Source organism: Bubalus kerabau, chromosome 1 (genome assembly GCF_029407905.1).
Source record: "Bubalus kerabau isolate K-KA32 ecotype Philippines breed swamp buffalo chromosome 1, PCC_UOA_SB_1v2, whole genome shotgun sequence".
Taxonomy (NCBI): domain Eukaryota; kingdom Metazoa; phylum Chordata; class Mammalia; order Artiodactyla; family Bovidae; genus Bubalus; species Bubalus kerabau.
In genome coordinates, this window is record NC_073624.1 from 212,332,860 (window position 1) to 212,356,769 (window position 23,910).

The 23,910-nt window shown below is 58.1% G+C and overlaps 1 protein-coding gene across 3 annotated transcripts in view; it reads left to right on the forward strand.

The window, feature by feature from the left end:
* ARID3A (AT-rich interaction domain 3A) overlaps window positions 1–21,786 on the forward strand; it is a 35,672-nt gene extending 13,886 nt beyond the window's left edge. For all 3 annotated transcript variants that reach the window (XM_055552898.1, XM_055552919.1, XM_055552909.1), the window contains 6 exons: window positions 12,818–12,890; window positions 15,842–16,025; window positions 16,320–16,567; window positions 18,410–18,691; window positions 20,225–20,323; window positions 20,741–21,786. In XM_055552898.1, the coding sequence (XP_055408873.1) occupies window positions 12,818–12,890; window positions 15,842–16,025; window positions 16,320–16,567; window positions 18,410–18,691; window positions 20,225–20,323; window positions 20,741–20,925 (1,071 nt within the window). In that variant the 3' untranslated portion in view covers window positions 20,926–21,786. The remainder of the gene's footprint in view (window positions 1–12,817; window positions 12,891–15,841; window positions 16,026–16,319; window positions 16,568–18,409; window positions 18,692–20,224; window positions 20,324–20,740) is intronic.
* Window positions 21,787–23,910: the final 2,124 nt, after the last annotated feature.

A 23,910-nucleotide genomic window follows, 5' to 3' on the forward strand; every position in this document is an offset into this window, starting at 1 on the left:
GGCCAGCGGGAATGGGGAGCACGTGGAGTCCAGCCGCTGACGTGGGCACGTGTGTGCACATGAGGAAGGGCTGGCTACGTGGAGTCCCTGCTCAAGGGGCCCCATGTGCGTCAGAGTCTGTTTGTGGAGCTGGGTCTCTGGGGACCTTGTGAGACCCCGTGGTGTCTGTGACCATGCATGTGCCAGTGTGGCTCTCCCATGTGTTCATTTGAATGATCTGGGGCCACATGGACCCACCTGGTGTCTTTTATGTGTATCTGTCATCTTAGATGCCTACTGGTGGGTCCCTGCACCTGGAGTGTTTGTGTACATCTGCATGTGCCCTGACGTGACATGGACCCAAGCCATGTGGATGTCCTGCCAGTGTGTCTTGGGGCCTGGACACACTTGAGGGTGGCCAAGCTTGTGTATCTGAGTCATCAACCCTAGCGCCGTGCATGTTGGGGTGACCCTCTCCCATGGTGACCCTCTCCTCTGCACGTGGCTGTGTGCCTGGGGGTCTGCAAGAACACACATTCATGCCCCCCACCACCCCCCCAGCCTCTTGTCTCAGCAATCTTAAGGGTGTGGTGGGGCCCATTAACCGTTAGCCAGAAAGTCAAGCTGCCCCACTCACTGGCTCGGATCAGTGGCCTGGACACAGGTCAGCGTCCCGTGCTGCGTTGCTGACGCAGCCCCAGGAGCTGCGAGGTGTGACGAGGGCCTCTGGGCTGCAGGGGCTCCCATCGCGTGTCCCATCCTCCTCCCCTCACATGCTGTGTGATTGTGGGTGGGGGTGCACCCTCTCTGATGCAGAGGTGCAGTCGGGGGATGCCAGGCATGGCTCCCCTGCTCTGTGCCTTGGTTTCCCCATCTGACAGAGCCTCTTCAGCCCACCCATCCTTCTGACTCTGAGCCTTCACCCTCCGCCATGACTTAGGGGCGTCCCAGGCCCTGTGGAAGACCCCGTCTACTGATGCTGCCCACTGCTGGGTCCTGCTCCAGGCAGGGTCTGGGGCAGCTGGGGGTGCAGGCCATGGGTGGGCACGCGTTGGGGCGGGGCCGGACCGCCCTCCTCTGCTCGCCCGGCTGCGCTCGGCCAGAGGACAATTGGGGGTCATGGGGTTAAACACTAGCCAATCTGCCTGTGGAGGCCCCAGCGCGGGACTCAGCCTTGCCCCTCGGTCAGGGCTGGCGGGCGTCTCATGGGGCCAAGGGGTAGGGGCAGGGGCAGGGAGGGCATAGAGTCAGCACCGCCTGCCCCCAGCAGGCTTGTGGCCCTGGGGACACCTGCCTTCCAGACAACAAACCAGGGACAGATAAAACCCCATGTTCCAGGGAGAAATCTACTGGGGGCTGAATGGTGTCCCCAGAGTGACGGGACCTTGTTTGGAAATCCAGTCTCTGTAGATGCAGTTAATATGAGGCCACAGCAGAGGAGGGCAGCCAGGGTCCTTATAGAAAGGCAAGGGACACACAAAGGCAGAGAATAGCCATGTCAGGGTGGAGGTGGAGATGAGTGATGTGGCCACAAGGCCAGGGCCCCCCAGAAACTGGAAGAGACAGGGAGGACCCTCCCCTGGAGCCTCTGGGAGCATGGCCCTGTCCACACCTTGATTCCCAACATCTGGGCTCCAGAATCGTAGAAAAACAAACCCCTGTTCCAAGCCCCCCGGCCTGTTGCCACTGCAGGAAATGAACACAAAGTCCAGTGAGGGGTTTGGGTCCCTGACTCTTGGGGCTCAGCAGTGCCAGGCAGATGCATAGGGGGCCGGTCTGCCATGGAGCCTCCTCCAGACCCTGACTGAGTGGTCCATGGCATCGTGGATTGCTGTGGGCAGAAAGGCCAGGCTGCACACCCACGTGCGTATGTGCACACATGCGCGCGCGTGTGTGTGTGTATGTGTGGAGCACTGGGGTGTGCCTGAGAACAAAGCGCACAGAAGTGCCGCCCACGTGGCTGCGTGGCAGTGGGGGCTCCAGGCCCAGTGGGCCTGGTGGGTGTGGCGGCCGAGGGCGGGGCGTCTGGGCCCAGTATCTGCGAGCCAGCCGCCGGGCAAGGGTGTGTCTGTGTGTGTCTGTGTCTGGCTGGACGGGTGTGTCCATGTGTGCCTGGGAACCACAGTGGGGTGGCAGGACCTGCCCTGCGGGGGGTGTCCATTGGGAGGGTCCACATGTGGGGGTGACAGCACACGTCCAAACGGGGGTGGAAAGGTCCGTGTGCAGCCGTGGGGCAGACACGGGTGTCCACAGCCACGCAGGTCCAGGCGGGGGGCTGTGTGGTGTGTCTGTGTCTCTTGGGGTGGGGTGAATCCTGCTAGTGTCTGCCATGGAGCCTCCTCCAGAGCGGGTGTCTGGCATCTCTATCCAGGCTGCAGTTGCCGTGGCCCTGGTGCTGTGCCACTCTCTCTTTCTCCCCCAGGGGGGGCCTCTGAGGATCTCCGTGGCCACTATAGCCTTTGCCCTGTTAGGCCATGCCCCCAACCTCACCCCCTTGCTTCCAATGTGGATCTTCTGGACTTGTGAGGTCCCCACCCAGGGAGGGGCTCCCCCAGCCCCAGGGCTGCCAACTCTGGATGGGGTGGACCACGTCCTCCTTCTGTTATTGTTTTTTAAATTTTATATATTTTGGCTGTGCTGGGTCTTTGTTGTTGCGTGCAGGCTTCGCATTGTAGCAGCTTCTCTTGTTGCAGAGCATAGGCTCTGGGCGCATGGGCTTCAGTAGTAGTGGGGTACGGGTTTAGTTGCCCCACCAGCATATGGGATCTTCCCCAACTATGGATTGAACCAGTGTCCTTTGCATTGCAAGGCAGATTCTTAACCACTGGACCACACCGGGAAAGCCTCTTGTTCTTTATCCCCCCTCATTTAGGATGAGCCCCATAAGTTCTTCGCCAGGACTCCAGCCGGCCCTGGGTCCTCACTGAAGGCTGGAACCAATGTGAACTGTCCCCCGCCTGCTAGGCCACCATGCCTGGCACTGGGGGAGCCGGGCCTTGGCCTGGAAACTGACTGCGTCCATCAGTCTCCACGTCTCTAGTTTCTGTCTCCCCCTCGTGGCTCTCTCTCTTTCCTTTCTTGTCTCTGATCTCCAACCCCCATACCCCTCTGCCCATCCTGCCCCCATCACCCTGTAATTACTCATCTGCCCTTTTCCTGGGAGCGCCTGGGGACAGTGTGCATGGCCCCAGCTGCCACCTCTCCCGGCCTGGTGGCTGCTGCCCCACCTGGCACTCTGCCCAGCCAGCGGCCCGCCCGGCCCCTCCCTGTGCCCTCGGGCAGGTCCATGTGCCCCCTGACAGGGTGCTGGATTCTTAGACTGGAAGTGGGGCCCTAGGGCACCTCTGGGGTTATTGTGGGTGGGTTTGTTTTTTTTTTTTTGGCCACTTAGTATGCTTTGCAGGATCTTACTTCCCCAACCAGGGATTGAACCGGCACCCTTGGCAGTGGTAGTGCTGAGTCCTAACCACTGAAGTCCTGGGGGTTATTCCTTTATTCCATGCCATGGCTATCTGGGGGAGCCCAGCCCAGCTGATATAGGTGGCAGCTGGGGAGGTGGGAGGTTCCAGGAGAGTGGTCCTCCCCTGCCATCAGGGGGCAGGTTTTGGTGGCACCCTGAGTCCGCTGGCAATTGTGGGGCAGATTGTGTTCCACCCTGGGCTCAGGTCTGATGGGAGCTCCTGCAGGTGTGTTTGGCGGGAACCCCAGAACCTGAGCCCCCCCGGGGCCCCTTCCTCTTGACTCTTGGGCAGGAGGCAGGAAGCAGCCCCCTTCCTTCCGGTCCCATCTGTGGGTGCCCCGGATGGTGGGGACCCGGTCAGCAGGGCCGGGGAGGGGTGGGACCTGCCCCCACAACTCTGCTTTGCTTCCGTTGAGTGAACCTGGGTGGGGGGCAATGGGCAACGTCACTCCCTGAGCAGGTGGAGCTTTACAGGCCACTGGACCACTAGGAGGGTCCCTCTCCACCTATTGGGGGCTGCCCACAGCTCTTCTGCAGGTACATGGACGGGGCTACTTTCTTTCAGAAGTTACTCCTGCACAATGTGGGTTTTTGTTTGTTGTTTTTTAATCTGGCTTGCCCGAGTCTTAATTGTGGCATGTGGAATCTAGTTCCTTGACCAGGGATCGAAGCTTTGGGAGCACAGAGTCCTAGCCACTGGACCACCAGGGAAGTGTCCCCCAGGGTGGAAGTTTTAATTCCCGAATGCCAGGCTCTGGGTGCAGGGCTCAGACTCCTCAGCTGCCCTGAGCCAGCAGCTAAGTGGTAACAACACTGTTGTCCTCGGGTTGTGGGGGCCCCAGGACCCCAGAACACAAGGACCATCAGGGTCATAACTGCAGGTGGAGGGGGTGGAGAAGGAGATGCTGGATTTTTCACTTTCTGACCCCAAAGCCTTTGCCCGGTGCCCCGCACGTGCCAGGTGTTCTTGGGCAGGGGGTCCCACCCCAACCCCCAGTCCCACCAGATTCTTGACTTGGCCAGAGGCACCAAGGGGCTCTGTCCCGGGTCCCAGTCCCACTCTGTGCCTTCTCTCAGCACCTCAGTCTCCCTATCTGAGAAATGGGCTGCCACATGGACAGTGGTCTGCTCCAGCCAAGCCCGTGGGCGGGGGGCTCCCAGGTGGATGGAGGCCGCGGCCCGGATTTGCATGTTGGGGCCGCTACCTTCCTAGAAGTTTCTCTCCTCTGCTCCCTGTTCTGGGCGCGTCCTCGATGCCAGGCCTGGCTGGCATCCCCAGCTGCTACACGGAGCCAGACTGTTCTCTCTGCACAGCCTGTTCCCACAATCCCCTTGTCCTCCCCCACCTGGATGCCCCAGGTGTACCCCTGCCCACTTCCCAGGTGGGAAGATTGAGGCTCCAGGGGCCCCCACTCACATGAAAGGCTGACTGGAGACCAGGGCATGTCCCCGGAACCTCGCAATCCGGAAATCCAGAAAGAAGTGCCTTTCATCGCTGACTTTGCGGTCAGGCTCTGTGACTTGTTTCTGGAACTTTTATTAATATCTGTGTCGTGGGTGGGGGTGCTGCGTCTCTGCTGAGAGGGGACACACACCAGTTGGGGGGGGGCGGTGGCCAAGCAGGCAGATGTTTCTGCCCTGCCCAGAATCACTTCCCCAATTTCCTGCCGGCCGAGTGGGGCCCCTGCAGCCCTGGAGTGCTGACGGGAAATGAAAGGGCCATGTGGCCCTGCGCCTGGGTTGGGGCGGGGCTGGCCCCAGGGGTCAGGTGCATGGGGAGGCCAACTTGTGGGAAGGGCCTGTCACCTTGTGGACACTATTAAACCCCTGCTGTATACAGCAACAAGCCAGACTGCCCTTCCCCAACCCTCCAGGGACCCTGGAACCAGGGGCCCTGGCCACCCTTGGGTGGGATTCTGCTGCCCCCCTTTCAGGCCAGGTCTCTCTTGGGTGCACTGTGTCCCCAGCATCCAGTATGGGCCTTCACATAGAGAAGGATGGGACTTGCCTGGCAGTCCAGTGGTTAGGACTCAGCACTTCACTGCATTGGGCCCAGGTTCAGTCCCTGGTGGGGGAACTAAGATCCTATAGACCCTGCACCCCAAATGCGCAGTGTGGGCCCCCCCACAAGAAAACCAACACAGAAGGTGCTCAGTTATGGCTGTAAAATGGCCTGACCTGGCCCCAACCTGGAGGGCTGATACTGCTCTCCCTGGCTTCCTCCTCTGCCCTCCTCCTCCTGAGCCCCTGCCACCCCCAGAAGGGCTGTGGGCACCACACCAACTTCTGCTTACTGCCCACCCGGCCAGGTCCCGCCACCTGCCACGATGGGTAAACTGAGGCAGACAGGGAGGGTTCCAGACTCCAGGTCCTTCCACCCCACCCCACCTCCTCCCACAGCTTGGCCATGGTCCTGGCTTCATCCATCTGACCCTGCCCCTCGGAGTCCCTCTGGAGAGAAGGGGCGAGAAGGGGCAGAAGCACACCCCCTGGGCAGATGCTGCAGACAGTTATAGGGCCCAGTGGCTCAGCAACTTGTGGGGGCAGCACCATAGCCAGACCGATACTGGTCACCAGTGCGCATGGAGCCCCGCCCCCCGCCTTACTTTCCCGGGTGCAGAGTGGACGTGAGGGGCGGGGCTGTGGGGATGCGATGCGGCCCCGCCCCCAGCCCTGCGCCCAGCCTGTGCGTGGGCGGTTCTATGAATGGGTCCGCGGTTGAGTGGTCCCCAGGGACCCGGCCCGGGCCTGGGCCCACCTGGCAACGGCTGTCCGTGCTGAGTCATCCCCGGCCCAGGCCTCCCAGGGCCCAATAGATAATGTGAGGAGGGGCTTTATCTGCCGGGGGCGGGGTCCCCCCGGGGACAAAGGGTTGAGCTGTGATGGAGGACACCTAGGTGGGTAGGAATGTAAGTTCTTTAGCACCTGCTGTATACCAAGCCCACCCCCTGTTACCTGTTATGCCCTGGGGGCTGTCGTCTGGGTGGGAATGAAGAAGAGAAAGAAACCATCCCCCAAATAAATGCAGAGTCACGTGACCCGTGACAGATGCTGGGGGTGGAGGGGCAGGGAGCCTTACTCAGGGTGTTGCCCTGGCTTGGGAGTCAGAGCAGGAACCAAAGAGGGTTTTAAGGGTGGAGGAGGGGGACCCAGGTAGGGGCACCAGCAATGCAGAGGCCCCAGACAGGACCAGGATGGGGACAGTGAGGGGCCAGTACTGGGGAGGCGCCAGGTGCCGGCATCCAGGGGGTCAGCCCCACCCACCCAGCCTGGCAGGTAGGAGGTCTGGCTTCTCCTGACAGAGGCAGGGAGCCAAGGGCAGCTTTGGAGCAGGGCAGACACAGCCTGATCTTGATATAGAGATTGAAAGCTCCCTGGACCCTCCACTCGGGGAAGCTGCAGGGAAGTGTCATCTTGGTTGCTCTGAGGGGGGACGTTGAAGGGTTAAAAGCCAGCTCTGGGGCCTTCTCTGCTCTTTCACTGCAGTTTCACTTTGTTTACTGGTGGTATGATGAATCCGTTTTTGTCCAAAACCCAAAGGATATAGAAATAGGTGAGATTTGTAATAATAGCCAAAAAAGGGAAATGAGTCAAATGCCCATCAGTGGTGAATGGATGGACGCATGTGTCCCTCCACACACCTGGAATATTACTCAGCCACGAAAAGGAGAGAAGCCCTGACACTCACTATCACATGGACAGATCCTGAGAACACAATGCTCAGTGAGAAGCAGACACAGAAGGACACACAGGGTGTGATTCCACTGATGGGAAACATCCGGAACTGGCAGATCCACAGACACAAGGAGTGGGCTCCTGGTTGTCAGGGGATGGGGGGGAGGGGGTTCTGATGAGGACAGGGTATTTTTGGGGGGAATGGAAGGTTCTGGAAGGAACAGAGGTGGTGGTTGTCGAACACTGTCTGTGCGCAGAAGGCCCTTGAATCATTCACTGTAAAACAGCTAATTCTATGGTACGTGACTTTCACCTCCATAAATATTTTCTTTAACAATCCAGGATAAAGTAGGCGAGATTAAGGTGGCGCCCAGCCCTGCCTGTCGCCTGGCTCCTCCTCCATCCCTCATACCTTCCCTAACCCTCTCCTCATCCTGTGCTCCCCATGGGAGGGGGGGGGTCAGGGGGGTGGGATGGGGGTTCTGTTCCTCCCCCCACCCCCACCCCATTGCAGCCTGGGGGAAGCATCCTTCTCTGGTTCCCAGGAGCTGTGGTTGGACACAAGTGTGAAAACAGGCCTTTTTACACCTGCCCCCAACTGTGGGCTCTCTGAGCTGCATCAGTGTCTGCTGGGGACAGAGTTGTCCTGCTCGGGGCCTGGGGGGTCTCCGAGATCCTGAATCCTTCCAGTTTCTCCTGATTTGAGTCCCTGTCTCTGCTGTCCAAGGACACAGCCTCACTCCCAGAGTCCCCCTGCCGCCCAGTGGCCTCTTCCATCCAAGACAGGGCCCCTCGGACTTTGGAGCCGCCTGGGTGGCAGGAGGGGGCCGAGCAGACACTGTTGAGGGGGCAAAGGTCCTCTCAGGGGCCCCAGGCGGGCGGTCTCTTTATAGCTAGGGCCCCCTCAGCCTTGGGCCGGACGCAGTCCTCTCCCTCAGCCCCGTGGGGACTGGGGACGTGGTGTCTGGGAGGGGTCTCCCGAGTGTGGGCGGTCCTGGGGGCCCCTCCCCCCTGCACCGGGCCCCCCTGTGGATTGATAGAGGCCTGTCCTCCTTTTCCAGGCTGGCAGGTGGTGTCTCAGTGCGTGGTGCCCTGGCTCCTGAGGTGTCTGCTATCCCCACAGGGCAGCTTCCAGTGAGGGACCCTTTCACCCCAACCCCCACTCCCACCCCAATCCCCACTCCCACCCACAGCTGCAGCCAGGGCTTCTGGAGGCCTGGTCAGCAGCCGGGTGGTGGTGGTGGAAATGCTCACCATTCGCCACAAACAAGAATTTCCTGTTTGCCCCTTGAGCAGTTGGGGGAGGGGGAGGTTATCTCACTTTTTCCTCTGCAGCCCCTCCCCCACCCACTACCTGAGTCTGGAGCCCAGAGCCTGCCTGGCTTTATCTGCTTCCTCCTGGACACTGGCCGCTCCATGGGGACTCCATGGAGCGGGGGTGGGGGTGGGGGTGGGGGTGGGGGATGGGATGGGGTGGGGTGGGGTGGGGTGGGATGGGAGGGATCCCTCCAAAGATCCCTGCTCCGTACCCCCTCCAGCCTTCTCCCACACCTGTGCTGGACCCCGAGCAAGGCAGGTGTCAGGCCCTCACACTCATCCATCCCACCTCCCCAGGGTGGTCAGATGTCCACTGAGAAAGCCATATGAGGCACCAGGCTGGCTTGTGTCTTTGCCTGAAAGGAAACTGAGGCTGAGGCTGGGGTCAGAGGATGAGGAGGGGCCCGGAAACTGCTCTCCAGGGGAGGGAGCACAGGTGAAAAGGCCCTGAGGTGGGCTGTATGCCTTTTGCTCCGAAAGCATGATGTGGTCCAAAGGGGCTAAGCAGAGGGAGGTAAGGGCCAGCAGTGACCACAGGGGAAGTATAGTTCTCACTGGGGTGATGGGGAGACGGGAGATTGCAGGGCAGGGGAGGTGGGGACTGGGCTCTTCCTGGTCTGTGCCTCAGTTTCCCTTCTGTGAAGTGGGTGGTGCTGGGTAGGGGGAAGATGGACCACGGGCAGCCAAGCCTTGGTAACTAGCCGACACACGTGTTCCACCGATGGGTGGGGGCCCCGCCACAGCCCAGACAGGTGGAGGGGCTACCTGGCCATGTCCCAGTGACCCCGCCTGGCAGGTAGAAAATGGGAAGGGAGGTGTGCACTTGGGAGCATTTTTGGGGACCCCCAGCCCAGGCCCACACATCTACACCCACATCCTTAGGCTCCTGTGCCCCCTTCACAGGTGGGGCTTGGGGAGGGCCAAATCTGAACCCAGCGGGGCAGACCCTAGGAACCCCCAAGATGCTTGTCTGCCCAATCCTGGGCCGCAGGTGCCCCAGAACATGGGTCGTGCCCAAACGTGCCTGGGATTTGGGAAAGAATGGGGGGATCCTGTCTCCAAGTTGTGGTGAGAAATCAAAGTCCACTTTAATGAGCACTTTTGAAGCAGCTGCTGTGTGCCCAATTCTAGACACTGGGAAAACCCCCGACACTCTCCCAGGGAGGACAGTGTGAGTCCATGTGGCTCAGTTGTGCAGGGGACAGGGCGGGGTGGGGTGGGGTACACAAGAGGGTTGCCCACAGTTGGCGGACCTGGTCCCAGTGAGAGCGCAGCTAAGGGGTGACCTCAGCACAGAGACCTGGGTGACAGGGAAGCCTGGGGGGCAGAGAGCTCAGCCAGGGCCAGGCCAACATTCCAGGCCAGAGGAGCTGCCAGGTCAAAGGCCGGAGGTGGGACCACAGCCCCTGGCGGGCTTGAGAAGCTGCAGGAAGGCCGGTGAGAGGTCAGTGGGGAGGGCCCTGGCAGGTCCTCCAGGACCACGTGGCCGCAGGGAGGTGGGGTGCCCTCAGCCGGAGGAGGCCCCGTGATCACAGCACCTGTGGCCCCAGCGCTCAGCTTTGGGGAGGGAAGAGCCAGGCAGTTTATCTCCCACCTCAGCCCCAGGGGGGTTTCCTGAGATTCTGCCCAACCTCCAGCCTGGGTTTGCAGCTCTAGGCATGACAGCACCTCCTGGGCCGGAAAGGAGCAGGGTTTCAGCCAGAGGACCCAGGTGGGCCGGAGGCCTGGGCGTGGCCAAGGAGGTGTCCTGGCCCAGCTATATGGCTTGAAAGCCTTGTGAGACCAGGTAGCTGGGCCCTGCAGCTCATGGTAGTGGGGGAGGGGGCGGACACCGTCCACAGCTCCCCCTTGGCTGGGGTTTGGTGGGCTGCCCTGGCCAGCTGACCAGGGCAGGACACACCCCACAGGGGTGCGGAACTTGGGGCAAGAGCCCCATAAAGCTGGGAGGCCTTTACTGCCCCTCTTTGTTGTTGGCTGCCCACAGCAACGGCCATTAAAGCTGCCTCCTCTGCCTGCTGCCTGGGGACATGTCCACCCCCTTTATGGCCTCACATAATGCCCCGGCCCGTGGGGGTCTGGCCATGCCACCACCTCTGCTCACTGTCTGGCCTGGGGGTTAGTGAGTGGACCCCCTCTAAGCTGGGCCGCCTGTGCAGGCAGCCGGTCTCTGCCCTGAAACTCTGCCCACCTGGAATACGGGCGTCCTGATGGTGCCGGGAGTGCTGGGTGAAGCTGTTGTACTTATCAACCACTGTCCCTGAAAGATGGGGAAACTGAGGCAGGAGGGGTGCTCTGATCTCTTGTGGGGGCTAGGCTCAGAAAGGAAGGGGTTCATGCAGGGTGGGTCCCCCTCCACTGGGGTTGGGATCTTATAGGAGGAAGTGTTGCCCCTCGTCAAGACGGGCTTGAGGTTGGGTGAACCCCACGTGAGCTTCCTGGAGCAGGTATGACAACTGACTGGACGGGACGACTGACCACACACCGGATGGCTTAGATCTACAGAGATCTTCTCGGTTCTGGAGGACTAGTGGACAGGGTCAGGCCATGGCAGGGCCCTGCTTCCTCCAGAGGCTCCAGAGGCGAGTCCTCCCACCTCTTCTAGCTCCTGGGTCTCTGGGCATCCCTTGGCCTGTGTCCGCATCAGCCCAGTCTCTGCCTCATCTCCCCATGTATCTGCCTGTCTTCCTCTCATAAGGACCCCAGTCGTCCTACTGTGAAAACCTATCATGATTAATGACATCGGCAGAGACCCCGTTTCTGCACAAGGTCCAGTCCTGAGGTTCTGGGTGGATGGAAATTTGAAGATGAACCCCCACAAGTCTCTTTGGTCTTCTCTGCCCAGCCTGGCCCATGTTGCAGCTGAGCAATCAGGGTTACTTAACGAGCATCTGTCAAGCAACTGCTGTGTGCTAGGCCCCATTTTAGACACTAGAAACAAAACAGACAAACTCCCTGGGCAGACAGACCAGGGTGTGAATCACAGGCTCTGAGGAAGGGGTGAGGGGCCCACACAGTGCTGGGGGCTGTGTGGGCTGGAGTCGGGAGTGGGGCGGGGACAGCGGAGGGGCCCGGATGGGTGCACGCCTCTGGCCACCATAAATCAGTGCAGGAATGCAGCTGGCTGGCCTGGCCGGGCAGGGTGGAGACAAAGGCCGGGCCTCGACCACCCAGGGCTGGACTCCTAGCTCTCCCAGCCTGTTCCCTGCAGTCCCCACATTGTCTCCACTGCACAGACCGGGAAACTGAGGCCCAGAGAGGGGCCAGATGGCTAAGGGTAGCCTCTCGGAGGACCCTGCCTTCCCAGGCCCAGGGATGTCTCCTCCCACAGGAGCTGGGCCTTAGCCTGTTCTTAGGCCTTGATGACAGATTATCCCAGCTGGAGCTAATTGGTGGTTTCAAGGCCCCCCGACACAGTCCTGCTCACCCTGTGTCCTGGAAGACACAGGGGCACATTCCCTGGAGCTTAATTTGAAGCCTGCTATTTGCACTGGCCCTCCTGGGCAACCCCCCATCCCACCCCCAAGCTTTGCTCTCTAATTACCTCTACTGGCTTCCCCTGCCCACCAGCACCTGGGAGCTGACAGTTGAGGCTAGGACACCCTGCTCTGCAAATACTGCAGACCTCCATAACTGGTGGACCCAGGCAAGGGATGTGTAAGGCAGAGCTCCTGAGAGTCCTGACTCTGTCCCGGGCCTGCCTCTCTGCCCTGCAGGAGCATACACACATGGCTTGGTGGACAGTGCCAGACATCCACCGCCCTCATGGTGGCAATGGTCTGGGTGAGACAAATTGTGTCCCCCAAAATTATGTGTTCAAGACTCAGCTTGAGCACATACCTGTGATCAGAACATGACATGGGAGTCAGGTATCTGCAGGTGTGAGCAGTTAAGGATGGAGATGTGGTGGCCCTCAGACAGTGAGTGGGTGCCCCATGGGAAGAGTGGACTTTGGACAAATCCCCAGGGAGAAGCCACGGCAAGATAGAGGCAGAGACCAGGGTGGTGCAGCTATAGGCCTGGGGCACTTGGGCCCCTGCAAGCCGGGAGAGATGGGAAGAATCCGCCTTAGAGCCATACCTGGACTCCAGATGGCTGGTCTCAGAACCAGGCAGGAATAAATCAATCTCCGTGGTTTAAGCTGAGCGTGTGGTCAGCTGCTACGCCACCCCAGGACAGTGTCTCATTGTCCTTGTCTGATGGCAGGGGCAGGCTCTCGCTGCCTGCTGAGCAGGACCTTGGCAGATGTTTGGACGCTGGGGGACAGGGCCAGGGCTGAGACCCCCTGCTGCCTCTCCTACTGGCAGTTCCCTCGACTAACTTTCCAAGTGATGTGGACATGCTGCCAGCTCCGGCACCCGCTCACCCATCCCCTCCCTGCCTTCACAGCTCTACGAACTGGACGCAGACCCCAAGAGGAAGGAGTTCCTGGACGACTTGTTCAGTTTCATGCAGAAGCGAGGTGAGGTCTGCCTGCCAGGAGGATGGGCCCTGCTGGCCATAGCCCGGGGCAGGTGTGTCAGAAAGTGAGCTCCCCATGTCTGGAGGCATCCAAGAGATGCCTGAGGAGGAGACACAGCCCTGCCGTGGTGGCAAGCGTCTGAGAGAAGAGGCACCGTCTTGCCATGGGTGTCTGACAGAGGAGACCCAGCGCTGCAGGTCTGGTTGGGGAGGCACAGCTGTGAGAGTCTAAAGGGTATGTCCTTGGGTGGGGGGGGGGTCTCAGGACCCCAACCCAGAAGTAACAGTGCAGGCTTCCTCCCTTGCTGCTCCCAGGATCCCCCATAGCAGGCCTGCGTCTGTGTGGGGAACAGGGTTGAATTCCCAGGATGGCGGGCGCTGGGTGGTGGGCAGAAGCTCCTAGCGGACTGGAGACCAGCCTTCCTGCTGCTGCAATTGGTGGGAGGCTTGGGTCCCGACCTCTCCCTGCTCCCACCTGGGGCCTCAGTTCCTCAGTTTGTGAGATGGGCCACCTGCACCCCCTGCCGTGTGGCAGTCAGTGCCCACATGTGCTGAGTGCCAGGGCCACGGTTATTATGCAAAGACAGGGTACCAGGCCGGAGCCACCTCTGCCCCCTACCCCCACGCCCGGGGTCTGGCAGATGCCAGACACAGCCTTGCGAACAGGAGATGACCAGGGACAGAGGCCAGGCCTAGGGGGGCATTCAGGGAGAGCCAGGCCCAGAGGGCCCCCAGTACCCCCCCACCCCCAGCTCAGAGCTCCAGCCAGGCACAGATCCTAGGAGTACCCACTGCACCGTGGGCTCATTTCCCTGATACCCCCATGCCCCCGCTGTTCAGGGAAGGAAACTGAGGCCTGAGAGGCAGGAAGGGGTGGGGCCGGTGTGGGCTGCAGGGGCCAGCCAGGCAGCTTCTTTGTCCAGGGCCCCTGCCTGCCTCTCCCTGCTAGCAGCTTCTGTAAACACAGGCCCAGGCCGGAAGGGAAGGAGATGAAAGGGGAGGGGGCTGCGGCCTCCGCTTTAACCCCTCCTGTGCCAAGGGTGGAGGAGTCCAGCCCAGCCCAGTTATCTTCCAGCCCAGCTGCCCCCTATGTGGTCAGAGAGCTCCTACCCCACCCTTTATCAGCCCCATCCACACCTATCCAAGCCCCTCACTGTCCCCCCAGCCATGGGGCTCCAAGCCCTTAGGCCCAAAGCCCACCCACTCTGCCCAAGACTGGGTTCCTGGTATCCTGGAGGCACGGAGGGAATATGGTGAGCTGCTCTGGAGTGGGGTACTGGTGAGGCTAGGTTCTCTGAGGCCCCAGCTCCTGGCCACACGGGCTTTCAGGGTCTGTGTCCAGCCCTGTCTCCCTTACCAAGCCAGGTGTTTCTTAGGACAGGAAGCAACAAACTCCTATGCATCCCTCAGAACCCAGCTCCAAGGCCCTGCTTTCCCACCTTCCTATTGAACCCTCTGTCTATAATTGGGCTGCAGGGCTTTGGGGCTGAGAATCTGGATATCATGTCCTGCATCCCACAAGCCCCTTTCCTTCACTCCAGGGGGACAGTAATTCCTCCTTCCCCTGCCCCCATCACAAAGTCAAAGCCTCCAACTGGATGGTTCTCCAGAGTCTCCGGGGCTAGAAGTGGGGGAGGGGTCCTGCCTGCACCCCACCCTCCTGCTGTTTCCTTGACGACCTCTCCACCCTTCCTTATCACCCCCCTGCCCGCCTCCATCAATGCCTCTCTGTGCTCACCCAGCCCTGCGTCTTCTATAAACATCCGCCTGCTGCTGAGCCAGGGCCCAGGGTCCTGGGAGAAGCCTAACTCAGAGCCTAACTCAGCATCCCGGGTGGACCAGGCGGGTGCTGGGGGTGCCTCTGGGGCAGGGTGTGCCACTGACACCTGGTGTTGCTTGTCTCTCTCCTTCTTGAGCTGGAAAATGAAGTTGGGGGGGATCTGAGGCCCATCTTACCACCCCCCCTCCAGGCTGTGTTTGTTCCTTGGGGATTTGGTGACTTAGGAAGCAGCCAGGGTTGGCAGGAGGTGGTTCTGAGATGTCCCGCTGGGGCTGGGGAGAGGAAACCAGGTTCCCAGGTCCAGGGCACTGTGGTGGGGGCGGAGGGAGCAGTGGGGACGGAGGGGGCAGGAGTCAGATTCCATCTCTGCAGGGGAGGCAGGCCTGCCCTCAGGGCCATGATAGGGGTCCAGCAGCCTTCACTGTTGTTTATTGACACCTGCTGTATGTCAGGCTGGGCACGAGGTGGGGTACTCCATGTGAGCAGGACAGTGTGGGGACCACAGACAGTAAACCTGTAATTTCACTGCCCAGGGGAGAAGTATAATTGGGGATTTCTCCACTGTCAGCCAGGAAGGTGCCAGGCAGACTGACCTGAGACCTGGGGGCTCCCTTGGCTGGGAGGCACGTTTTCAGGGGCTCAGACCATCAAGGTGGGCAGAAGTGGGGAGAAGGCCTGCAGGGAGGGGCCCCTCTCCCCTGGCTGGCCCACCTCTCTGCTATCTAAACTGCAAAGTAGATTAACCAGCCCCGCTTTCCCACTGCAGAGCCCCGGGGGACCTGGAGGGAGCCAGCCTCTGGGAACACAGCGGAGTTGTTTTAGTAGCTGTCGGTTGTAGAAGGAATAACAGAGGCTGTGTTTCTCATGCTGGGCCCCCAGGTTGGCTCTGAAGCACCCCCTCATCCGCAGATGAACAGCATGAACCCAGCTCACTGATGGAAACACTGAGAGACACAGCTGCCTCGGGGCTCTTGCAAGCTGGGGTCTGACCCAGTGACCCTGCCCCCAGGGGATGCTGAGTGTCACACTGGGTGGAGCAGGGATGCTTCTTTACCCCCTATAATGCCAGGGGCAGCCCTCCAGAGGCCCAGCTGCCTTGGGTTAGCTGTGCCAGGGGTACCCACTCTCACTGATGTACCGGGTGCCAAGTGACAGCACCCCCCTCTCCACAGGGACACCTGTGAACCGCATCCCCATCATGGCTAAGCAGGTGCTTGACCTGTTCATGTTGTATGTGCTGGTGACGGAGAAGGGTGGCTTGGTGGAGGTCATCAACAAGAAGCTGTGGCGGGAGATCACCAAGGGACTGAACCTGCCCACATCTATCACCAGCGCTGCCTTCACGCTGCGCACCCAGTAAGTGCCCGCTCACGCCATGCAGAAAGGACCCTAGGTAGAAAGGACCACAGAGCAGGGGGTCATGGAAAGTCTCGGCCTTTAGGCCCTGCTGGTTGAATGCTCAAGGATTAGCAGGTGGTGGTCGTGGGGATGGGACGTGCTGCAGGACAGGCATAACGACAGAGGGAACAGCATAGGTGAGGACAGGGGCTCAGAGGACCCGTGGGCATCCAGGCAGGGAGGTGGGGCTTGGCTTCATGCAGACCCCCAAGGTGTCCTGGGTGCCATCCTGCCTCTTGTCCCTGCCCACAGGTATATGAAGTACCTGTACCCCTATGAGTGTGAGAAGCGTGGCCTCAGCAACCCCAACGAGCTCCAGGCAGCCATCGACAGCAATCGGAGGGAAGGCCGGCGCCAGAGCTTTGGGGGCTCCCTCTTTGCCTACTCGCCGGGCGGGGCCCACAGCATGCTGTCCTCGCCCAAGCTGCCTGTGTCCTCCCTGGGCCTGGCCGCCAGCACTAATGGCAGCTCCATCGCCCCAGCCCCCAAGATCAAGAAAGGTGAGGGCTGCGCAGGGCCTGGGGCCTGATCATGACTCTGCTTTAGCCTGGCAGTGTGACCTAGGGATGGGGATGTCTCTTTCCCTTTCTGGGTGACCAGGAAGATAGGCCCCAAAGTGGGTGTGGAAGGGGGCTACCTACCCACCAGTGGTATGCCTATGGCAGATATTACTAGTCAACTGCTGTTCCTTCCAGCCTTGGCCCATGGCAGGCAGACATCTCTAATCAATTTGTTTCCCCTAAACCTGTGCCCTTGGTGTACATCACGAATCAATAGTTGTTACCTTCAATTCTGTGCCAAGGTGGATAAGGCAAACCATGCCCAATTTTCCTATCCTTTGCCCATGGCAGACATTGCTGATTAATCACTCTTTTATTGTAGCATTGGTCCAGGCTGCTGCCCGTGGTTATCTCTAGTTCCTTGCATGTGGGAGACATTGCTAGTTGATCACTGTATTCTCTTCCCTTTGAGCTTTAGAATTCTTCTGAACACATGGTCCCAGTGTGGGTCCTCAAACTGACTGTAATCATCCTTGGAGCTATTGCTCAGTGCTCACTGCCCCTTTCTGAGCCTAGCTCTCGTTATGGGTAAATATGCAGGAGATTATACCTTTGTGGAGTTGTTGGGGACCTTCGGTGTGTAAAATGTCCAGCGTGCAACATCCTAGACCCCATCCGTGGCAGACATCACCAGTCGATCACCGAGCCTCTGAATCCTTCCTAACACAGAATCACCAACAGCTCATGTGGCGGCCTGGCCTCACGCAGGCTGGTGCACCTGTCCGAGGTCCCGTTTCTCATCTGCCACACGAACTGCGACTCCCTATGTCACAGACTTGGCCCAGGTATCCAGGGTGATCTCCCAGCACCCTGAGAATTCAGGGCTGGTTAGATCTAAGGTGAAGGAGATCTCACCAGTGTCAGCTCCTCCAACCTCTATGGGCCTCTGTTTACCCCACCCCAGCCTCAGGGAATCACAGCCATACCTGTGAATATCATTAGGCATCTGTTCTCTGCGAGCCCTGTGCTGGAGCTCAGGAGGACGGTGGGGAACAAAAGAGAGATCTGAACCCGATGGAGCTCATGAGGGACCTGGGGAAAGATGGTTGTAATGGGTCCGAGGGGCTCTTTGGAGCCGAGAGTGGCAGAGGGGCTGGCAAGTGCAAAAGTTGCAATGGGGTCCATCCTGGAGAGGCAGCCCCCGGCCACTAGGGAGAGACTCAGGAGGAAGAATTGGGAGAAGAGAGAGTGGGTCACAGTGGGACCAGTGAGTGGGAATGATGGGGTTGTTTGTTTCAACCGCTGGAGAGGAGAATGGTCCAGAGCTGGTTCTGGGCTTGGGCTGCATGCGTTTGATTTCAGCTCAACTTCTCTTCAGCTCAGTGGCCTCAGGAAAGTTATCCATCCTCTCTGAGCCTTGGCTTTCTCAGCAGTAAAGTGGAGAAGAGGGTGTCTAGGTAGAAATGGGGCTGTTGAGATGGTTCACATTAAGTGCTTTAGACAAGATGTGGCGAGCTCTTGTTGCAGTTAGTATTGTATGTATGTAATGTGTGCTACTATGGTCTTTGTATAATACTACTTAATAATGCCAAGCAGTACTGTATACTGTTACTATCACTAGTATTGTTACCATTATGGTGGTATCTGATGTCAGCCTGAGAGTAGAAAGGCTCTTAGCACTTGTGTTTGTTCCAAAACCTGTCTACTTCATCCCTGGAGAGGAAATGAGCCACCCCATCAGGGAAGGTATTCAAGGAGGCACCTTCCTGCCTTGTGTGGGAGGCAGGGACTAAGCTACCTCCATTTCCTTCTGGTCACCAACTCCTCTTCTCTCCTGTCCAGAGGAGGATGCAGCCATCCCCATCACAGTCCCCGGCCGCCTGCCAGTCTCCCTGGCAGGTCACCCAGTGGTGGCAGCCCAGGCAGTAGCAGCCCAGGCGGCCGTGGCAGCACAGGCAGCTGCCCTGGAGCAGCTTAGGGAGAAACTGGAGTCTGGGGAGCCTCCCGAGAAGAAGATGGCCCTGGTGGCAGAGGAACAGCAGCGGCTGATGCAGCGGGCACTTCAGCAGAACTTCCTGGCCATGACAGCACAGTTGCCTATGAGCATCCGGATCAACAGCCAAGGTACCACCCCAGCACTCAGACCCTCTGTGCTTCTTGCACAAGCACAAGAGAAGGGCCTCATAGCCAACATATGTAAAGAGTGCCTACAGATCAACAAGAAAAAAAGGTAAACAGACCAGTACAAGGAATGGGCAGCTGGGACTCATCATGCATACTCAGTCGTATCCAACAGTACAATTCCATGGACTATAGCCTGCCAGGCTCCTCTGTCCATGGGATTCTCCATACAAGAATACTAGAGTAGTTTGCCATTTCCTCCTGCAGGGGATCTTCCCAACCCAGGGATTGAACCCACGTCTCCTGTGGCTCCTGCATTGGCAGATGGATTCTTTGCCACTGAGTCACCTGGGGAGTACAACTTATAAACTAGTAGGAAAAATTGTTCAACTCCATGTCTTTGGGGCTCTGCAAGTTAACTAGGGGATACCATTTTTCATCCATCAGAGTTTGATAATATCAAATATTGGTCAGGATGTGGTGGAAATGGGCCCCCTTGGTCCTGCTGGTGGGTGTGTAAACAGGTGACAACTTGGCAGTCTTTTTTTTTTCTTTGGCTGTGCCTCGGAGCATGGGGGATCTTAGTTCCCTGACCAGGGATCAAACCTGTGCCTGCTGCATTGGAAGCATGGAGCATTAACCACTGGACTGCCAGGAAAGTCCCAGGAATCTCTTTTAAAGATAGAAGATGTACTTGCCCCAGGACTGGGTGATTCTGCTTGGTATCGAGAGCAGAGCTGATGCAAGGGCTCAGGGAAACTCAGGTGTCCAAGGATGTTCACTGTAGATGTTTTCTTGATGTCCCTAGTGTGTCCATCAGTAGGGGAATGAATGAACCAAGGCTGGAATACTTTGGCCATTAAAAAGAATGACATGATTTGGGCTTCCCTGGTGACTCAGACAATAAAGAATCTGCAATACAGGAGATCCAGGTTTGATCCCTGGATCGGTAAGATCTCCTGGAGAAGGGAATGGCAACCCACTCCAGTATTCTTGCCTGGAGAATCCCCATGGACACAGGAACCTGGCGGGTTACAGTCCATAGGGTTGCAAAGAGTCGGACACGACTGAGTGACTAAGCAGAAGCACATTGCTTAAGACTTGAAATCATGCTGTACACCTGAAAAACTTAACATTGTAAATCAACTATACTCCAGTAAAAATTATTAGAAAAGGACTTCCCCAGCAGTCCAGTGGCTAAGACTTTCCACTTCCACTGCAGGGGGCACGAGACTTCCATCCTTGGTTGAGGAGCTAAGATCCCACCTGCTTTGCAGTGAAGCCAAAAAATTAAGAAAAAAATTTTTTTTAATTATTAGGGGAAAACAAGAGTTGTAATCATGCAAAAAAGCAAATTCGAGACAAATACATTCTTATTCAATAAGTATTTGTTGAATACCTACTGTGTGCGCTGCTGAGAGATCGGGTCTGAAGCTTTGTGAAGCTTCACATCTGGTGGGAATGACCCACATGATACAGCTCATTGCATGGGGGCTGGTTTACGGTGACAAAGGGTGTTTTTTCTTCTTCCCGCAGCCTCCGAGAGCCGCCAGGACTCGGCTGCGAACCTGACCAGCACCAATGGCAGCAACAGTATTAGCATGTCAGTAGAGATTAATGGAATCATGTACACAGGTAGGCTGGCCTGGAGTGCACGCCCACTTTGACCATGTCTTTCTGGAGTCCTGGTTGCCCCTCCGGTGTGGCTGGCTTGAGCCCAGAGCTCTTCCCTCATGAGACTAGAGTATGAGAGATAGTCTGTGTCTTATACTTAGCCAGGTGCTCAGCAAGTACTAAGTGCTCAGCATGGTCATATCACGTGTTGTGTACTTCAAAAATGTGGTCAGACCCATGACTCCTATAGGCCACCAGGTGGCAATGTTGACACAGAACAGCTCTGTTGCTGTAAAGACCCCATGAGGGGAGGCTTGAGGAGGTGGTGGTGTCCTGAGGGAGAGGGACTTTGCTGGGAATCGCTCAGGAATGGCTTGCCCCTGTCATGTGACCTTTTACATTCTCCACGACTTGTCTCTCCTCCTGTCCTTGCACCAGGAGTGCTGTTTGCCCAGCCGCCGGCCCCGACGCCACCCTCCGCTCCCAGCAAAGGTGGAGGCAGCAGCAGCCGGGGAGGAAACAGTGGGACCAACAGCAGCAGCAGCAGCAGTGCAGGCAGCCAGGCAGGGCCGGCAGGGATGTCTGCACCCCCCACATCTACCTCAAACAACTCATTGCCTTAACCGCTACACTCCCCACCCTGGGAACCTGCCAGACTGGGCAGGGGGTCCAGGTGGGCCAAGCAGGGGCTGGGATGGCGGAAGATACGGGTGGGGAGGGGAGGTATCCACAGAGGAGCGACAGCTTAACGCCAAAAAGAAAAGAAAAATATATATACATATATATATATATATATAAAGAAAATTTAATAAAACAGGGGAAAACCAAGGAACACTTGAATTACTCAGGTTTCGGACATTCAGAGATGAATTGTGAGAATATCAAAGGAAATTAGAAATGAGAGAGGCAAATGTCTACTAGGGCTCTCCTGAAGCCCTGGTGGACCCATGTGGACTGGTGTCTGGTTTCAACAGGCCAATCCTGTTTACCTCATACATCCCTGCACTGTGTTTTTTCATTTTTATCTGTTTTTTTCTTTGCTTTTTTTTTTGTCCGTTTGTCACACACTCACCACACCCAGCTCCTTGTGTTGAATGAAACCCCTGAGCCAAGATCAGTTGAATTTTTTTGTTGTTGCTTTTGGGAACTTTGTTGTTGTTTTTTTAAAAGAAATAGTGAAATTCAAACTCTATAGGGTTTTTAAGAGGTTTTAGGGGTTTTGTTTTGTAAATATTCTATTTTATTCTTGGGGGAGGAATCAAACCTAGGAAAAGGATATATATATATCTATATATTTGTGTTCATTCAGGGAAACTGGACTTGAAAAAGATAAAAAAAAAGGCAAAAAAACCCAAGTAATACCCTTTATTTTTCCCATGACTGATTTGGGTTCGGTTGTGCATTTCCTGTGGTGCAGTGGGCCCAGGACACTGGATGCCTGGGCTAGAGTCAGCAGAGCCGATGAACTCAGGTGCTGTGGGCTCGGCTGGGCTGGCTGGGGTGGGGGGTGCATGGCAGGGTCCTGGGGGAAGAGGGGCAGGGATGCTGAATACTAGATGTCACCGGACTTGTGTTTCAGGCTGGGCTCCTCAGTCAGGAGCCCTGAAGTCTTAACTCAAAAGGAGAAATTGCTGGGGTGGGGGGTGTTCCCCCGCCAGCCCCAGGCTCCTGTCTCAGGGATGAACACGGCCTGGGGACTGGCCTTGCCTGAGAGCACTGCTTCTGGGGATGCCATGTCTGGGGATGGGGGTGAGCCGGCCTTAGCTCAGGGTGAGGTTTCTGGGGCCATGGCACCCTGAACCCTCACCCCACCCCACTCCCGTTCTCATCTCTTTAACTTTGTCCTTCTGTATGCTGGGAGCCCTGCAGTGACTCGAGGAACTACAGGCCGAGGGGGCCCTGCACTCCTCCCCCTCCTCAACCCTGTTCCCCGGGTCAGAAGGCAGGCATTGGTGGCATGCAGCTGGGGGTCGGGGGCACCTGCACATCCGTCCTCCTTAAGCCCAGGTGTGCTTTTGGGGGCCCAGTTTCCTTCCGTCCGCGGGACCAGGTAGTGTTGGCTAGGGCTGTGCCTCCCTCACGCAAGGTAGCCTTTTTCACATCCCTCTGAGGGTGGGGGTGGGCTGGGAAGAACGCAGCTGTTCCCAGGTGAGCCTGGAAACTCTAATTGGACCCCGGAGCCCAGCCTAACGAGACCTGAGGGGCGGGGCGCCACCAGCAGCCTGCTCTCTCCCAACCCAGGCGTCATCTTGTTGCCTTGGAGACCTTGGGGGTGGTCCTGAGCCCCCAGTCTCATCGGGTTTGCCTTCCTGTGGGGTGAGGTGTGTCTCTGGGAGGGAACCCATTTCTTTGGTGTATCTCAGGGTTGCTGACGCCCCCCACCCTCCCAGGAGAGGGTGGCACAGGGCTTGGGCCTTTCTTCCTGCTTCTGGAACAGTCTCCCCTCCTGTCGTCTCCCACTGCAGCGGCACAATCATTGTGGGAGGGGGATCCTTTTGTTCCCAGACACAATCTGCCCCCTCTTGTTTGCCATCCCCCCTTCTCTGCTCTCCCCTCACCTGACCCCGAGAGTGTGCGGGGCTGCCCTCTGCCCCCTACCCCCTTCCTGCCGGCCTCATAGAGGGGGGGGTGTCTGCTGCAAGTTTCGGTTTCTACCTCAGGTCTGACTCTTGATGCCAAAACCCCCGCCCGGGTGCCCACCTCCCTAGCCTCCAGCTCAGGGTCCCACGCATGTGTGCTGTTGCATCAACCTGTGTCGCGGGGACCCAGCATCAGGGGACAGAGCATCATGCAGGCAATGCCCCACCCCACCCCGTGTCTGACTCAGGGTGTGCCTGTGGTGCTGGGCAACGCTGATGATTGTAGGGGAGGGGGCATGGGCCCAGGATGGGGGACCCACCGGCCATGGGAATAGCAGGGGGTCCTGGGGCCAGGAGGGACTTCGTCCTCCAAGGGGCCCTGCCTCTGCCTAGGTCGCTTCAATCAGCACCCCCACACTCCCAGCCCCACCGCTACCTATTGGTGTGGGTTTCTGGGGTGCACTTAGCACCCCTTATGCAAACCCGGGGGGACCGGGGTTGAGTGCTGTTCATTCCTAAACAGGTGGGGCTTAGCAGCATGCCTTGGATGGGGACCCCCAAACTCAGGGTGGAGAGGGGCTCGAGGGGTACCCCTGATCTGCTGATGCTTGTGGATGGGCTGCTTCTAGAACCTTCCTTGTGACCTCCAAACTGGCCGCAGGTCTGTAGCTGTCCAGCTGGGGGGCGGGCGGGGGTGGGGGGCGGGCACGGGGTGGCGGGTTGGTTTGTAATAGTTGTGTGTTTGTACAGTCACTTTTCTCACTGTTAGCATTTTTGCCCACCACCATTTTTTTTCCCTTAATTTTGCTTCTGCATTTTTTTCTTGGCAAACACGACTTCAGCCTTTCATGCCTGACTTGTGAAATTTCAGTTTCTCTGGGGTTTGTCAGAAGGCGTGGGGAGCACGCCTGAACTCAGGTTAAAGGGAAAAAAAAACTTCCAATAAAAAGACGTAAAACTACTCTCTACCTCTGGCTGGGCTCAACCTGTTGCACCTTGGCTGTGGCAGGGCAGCCTGTGACGATTTAT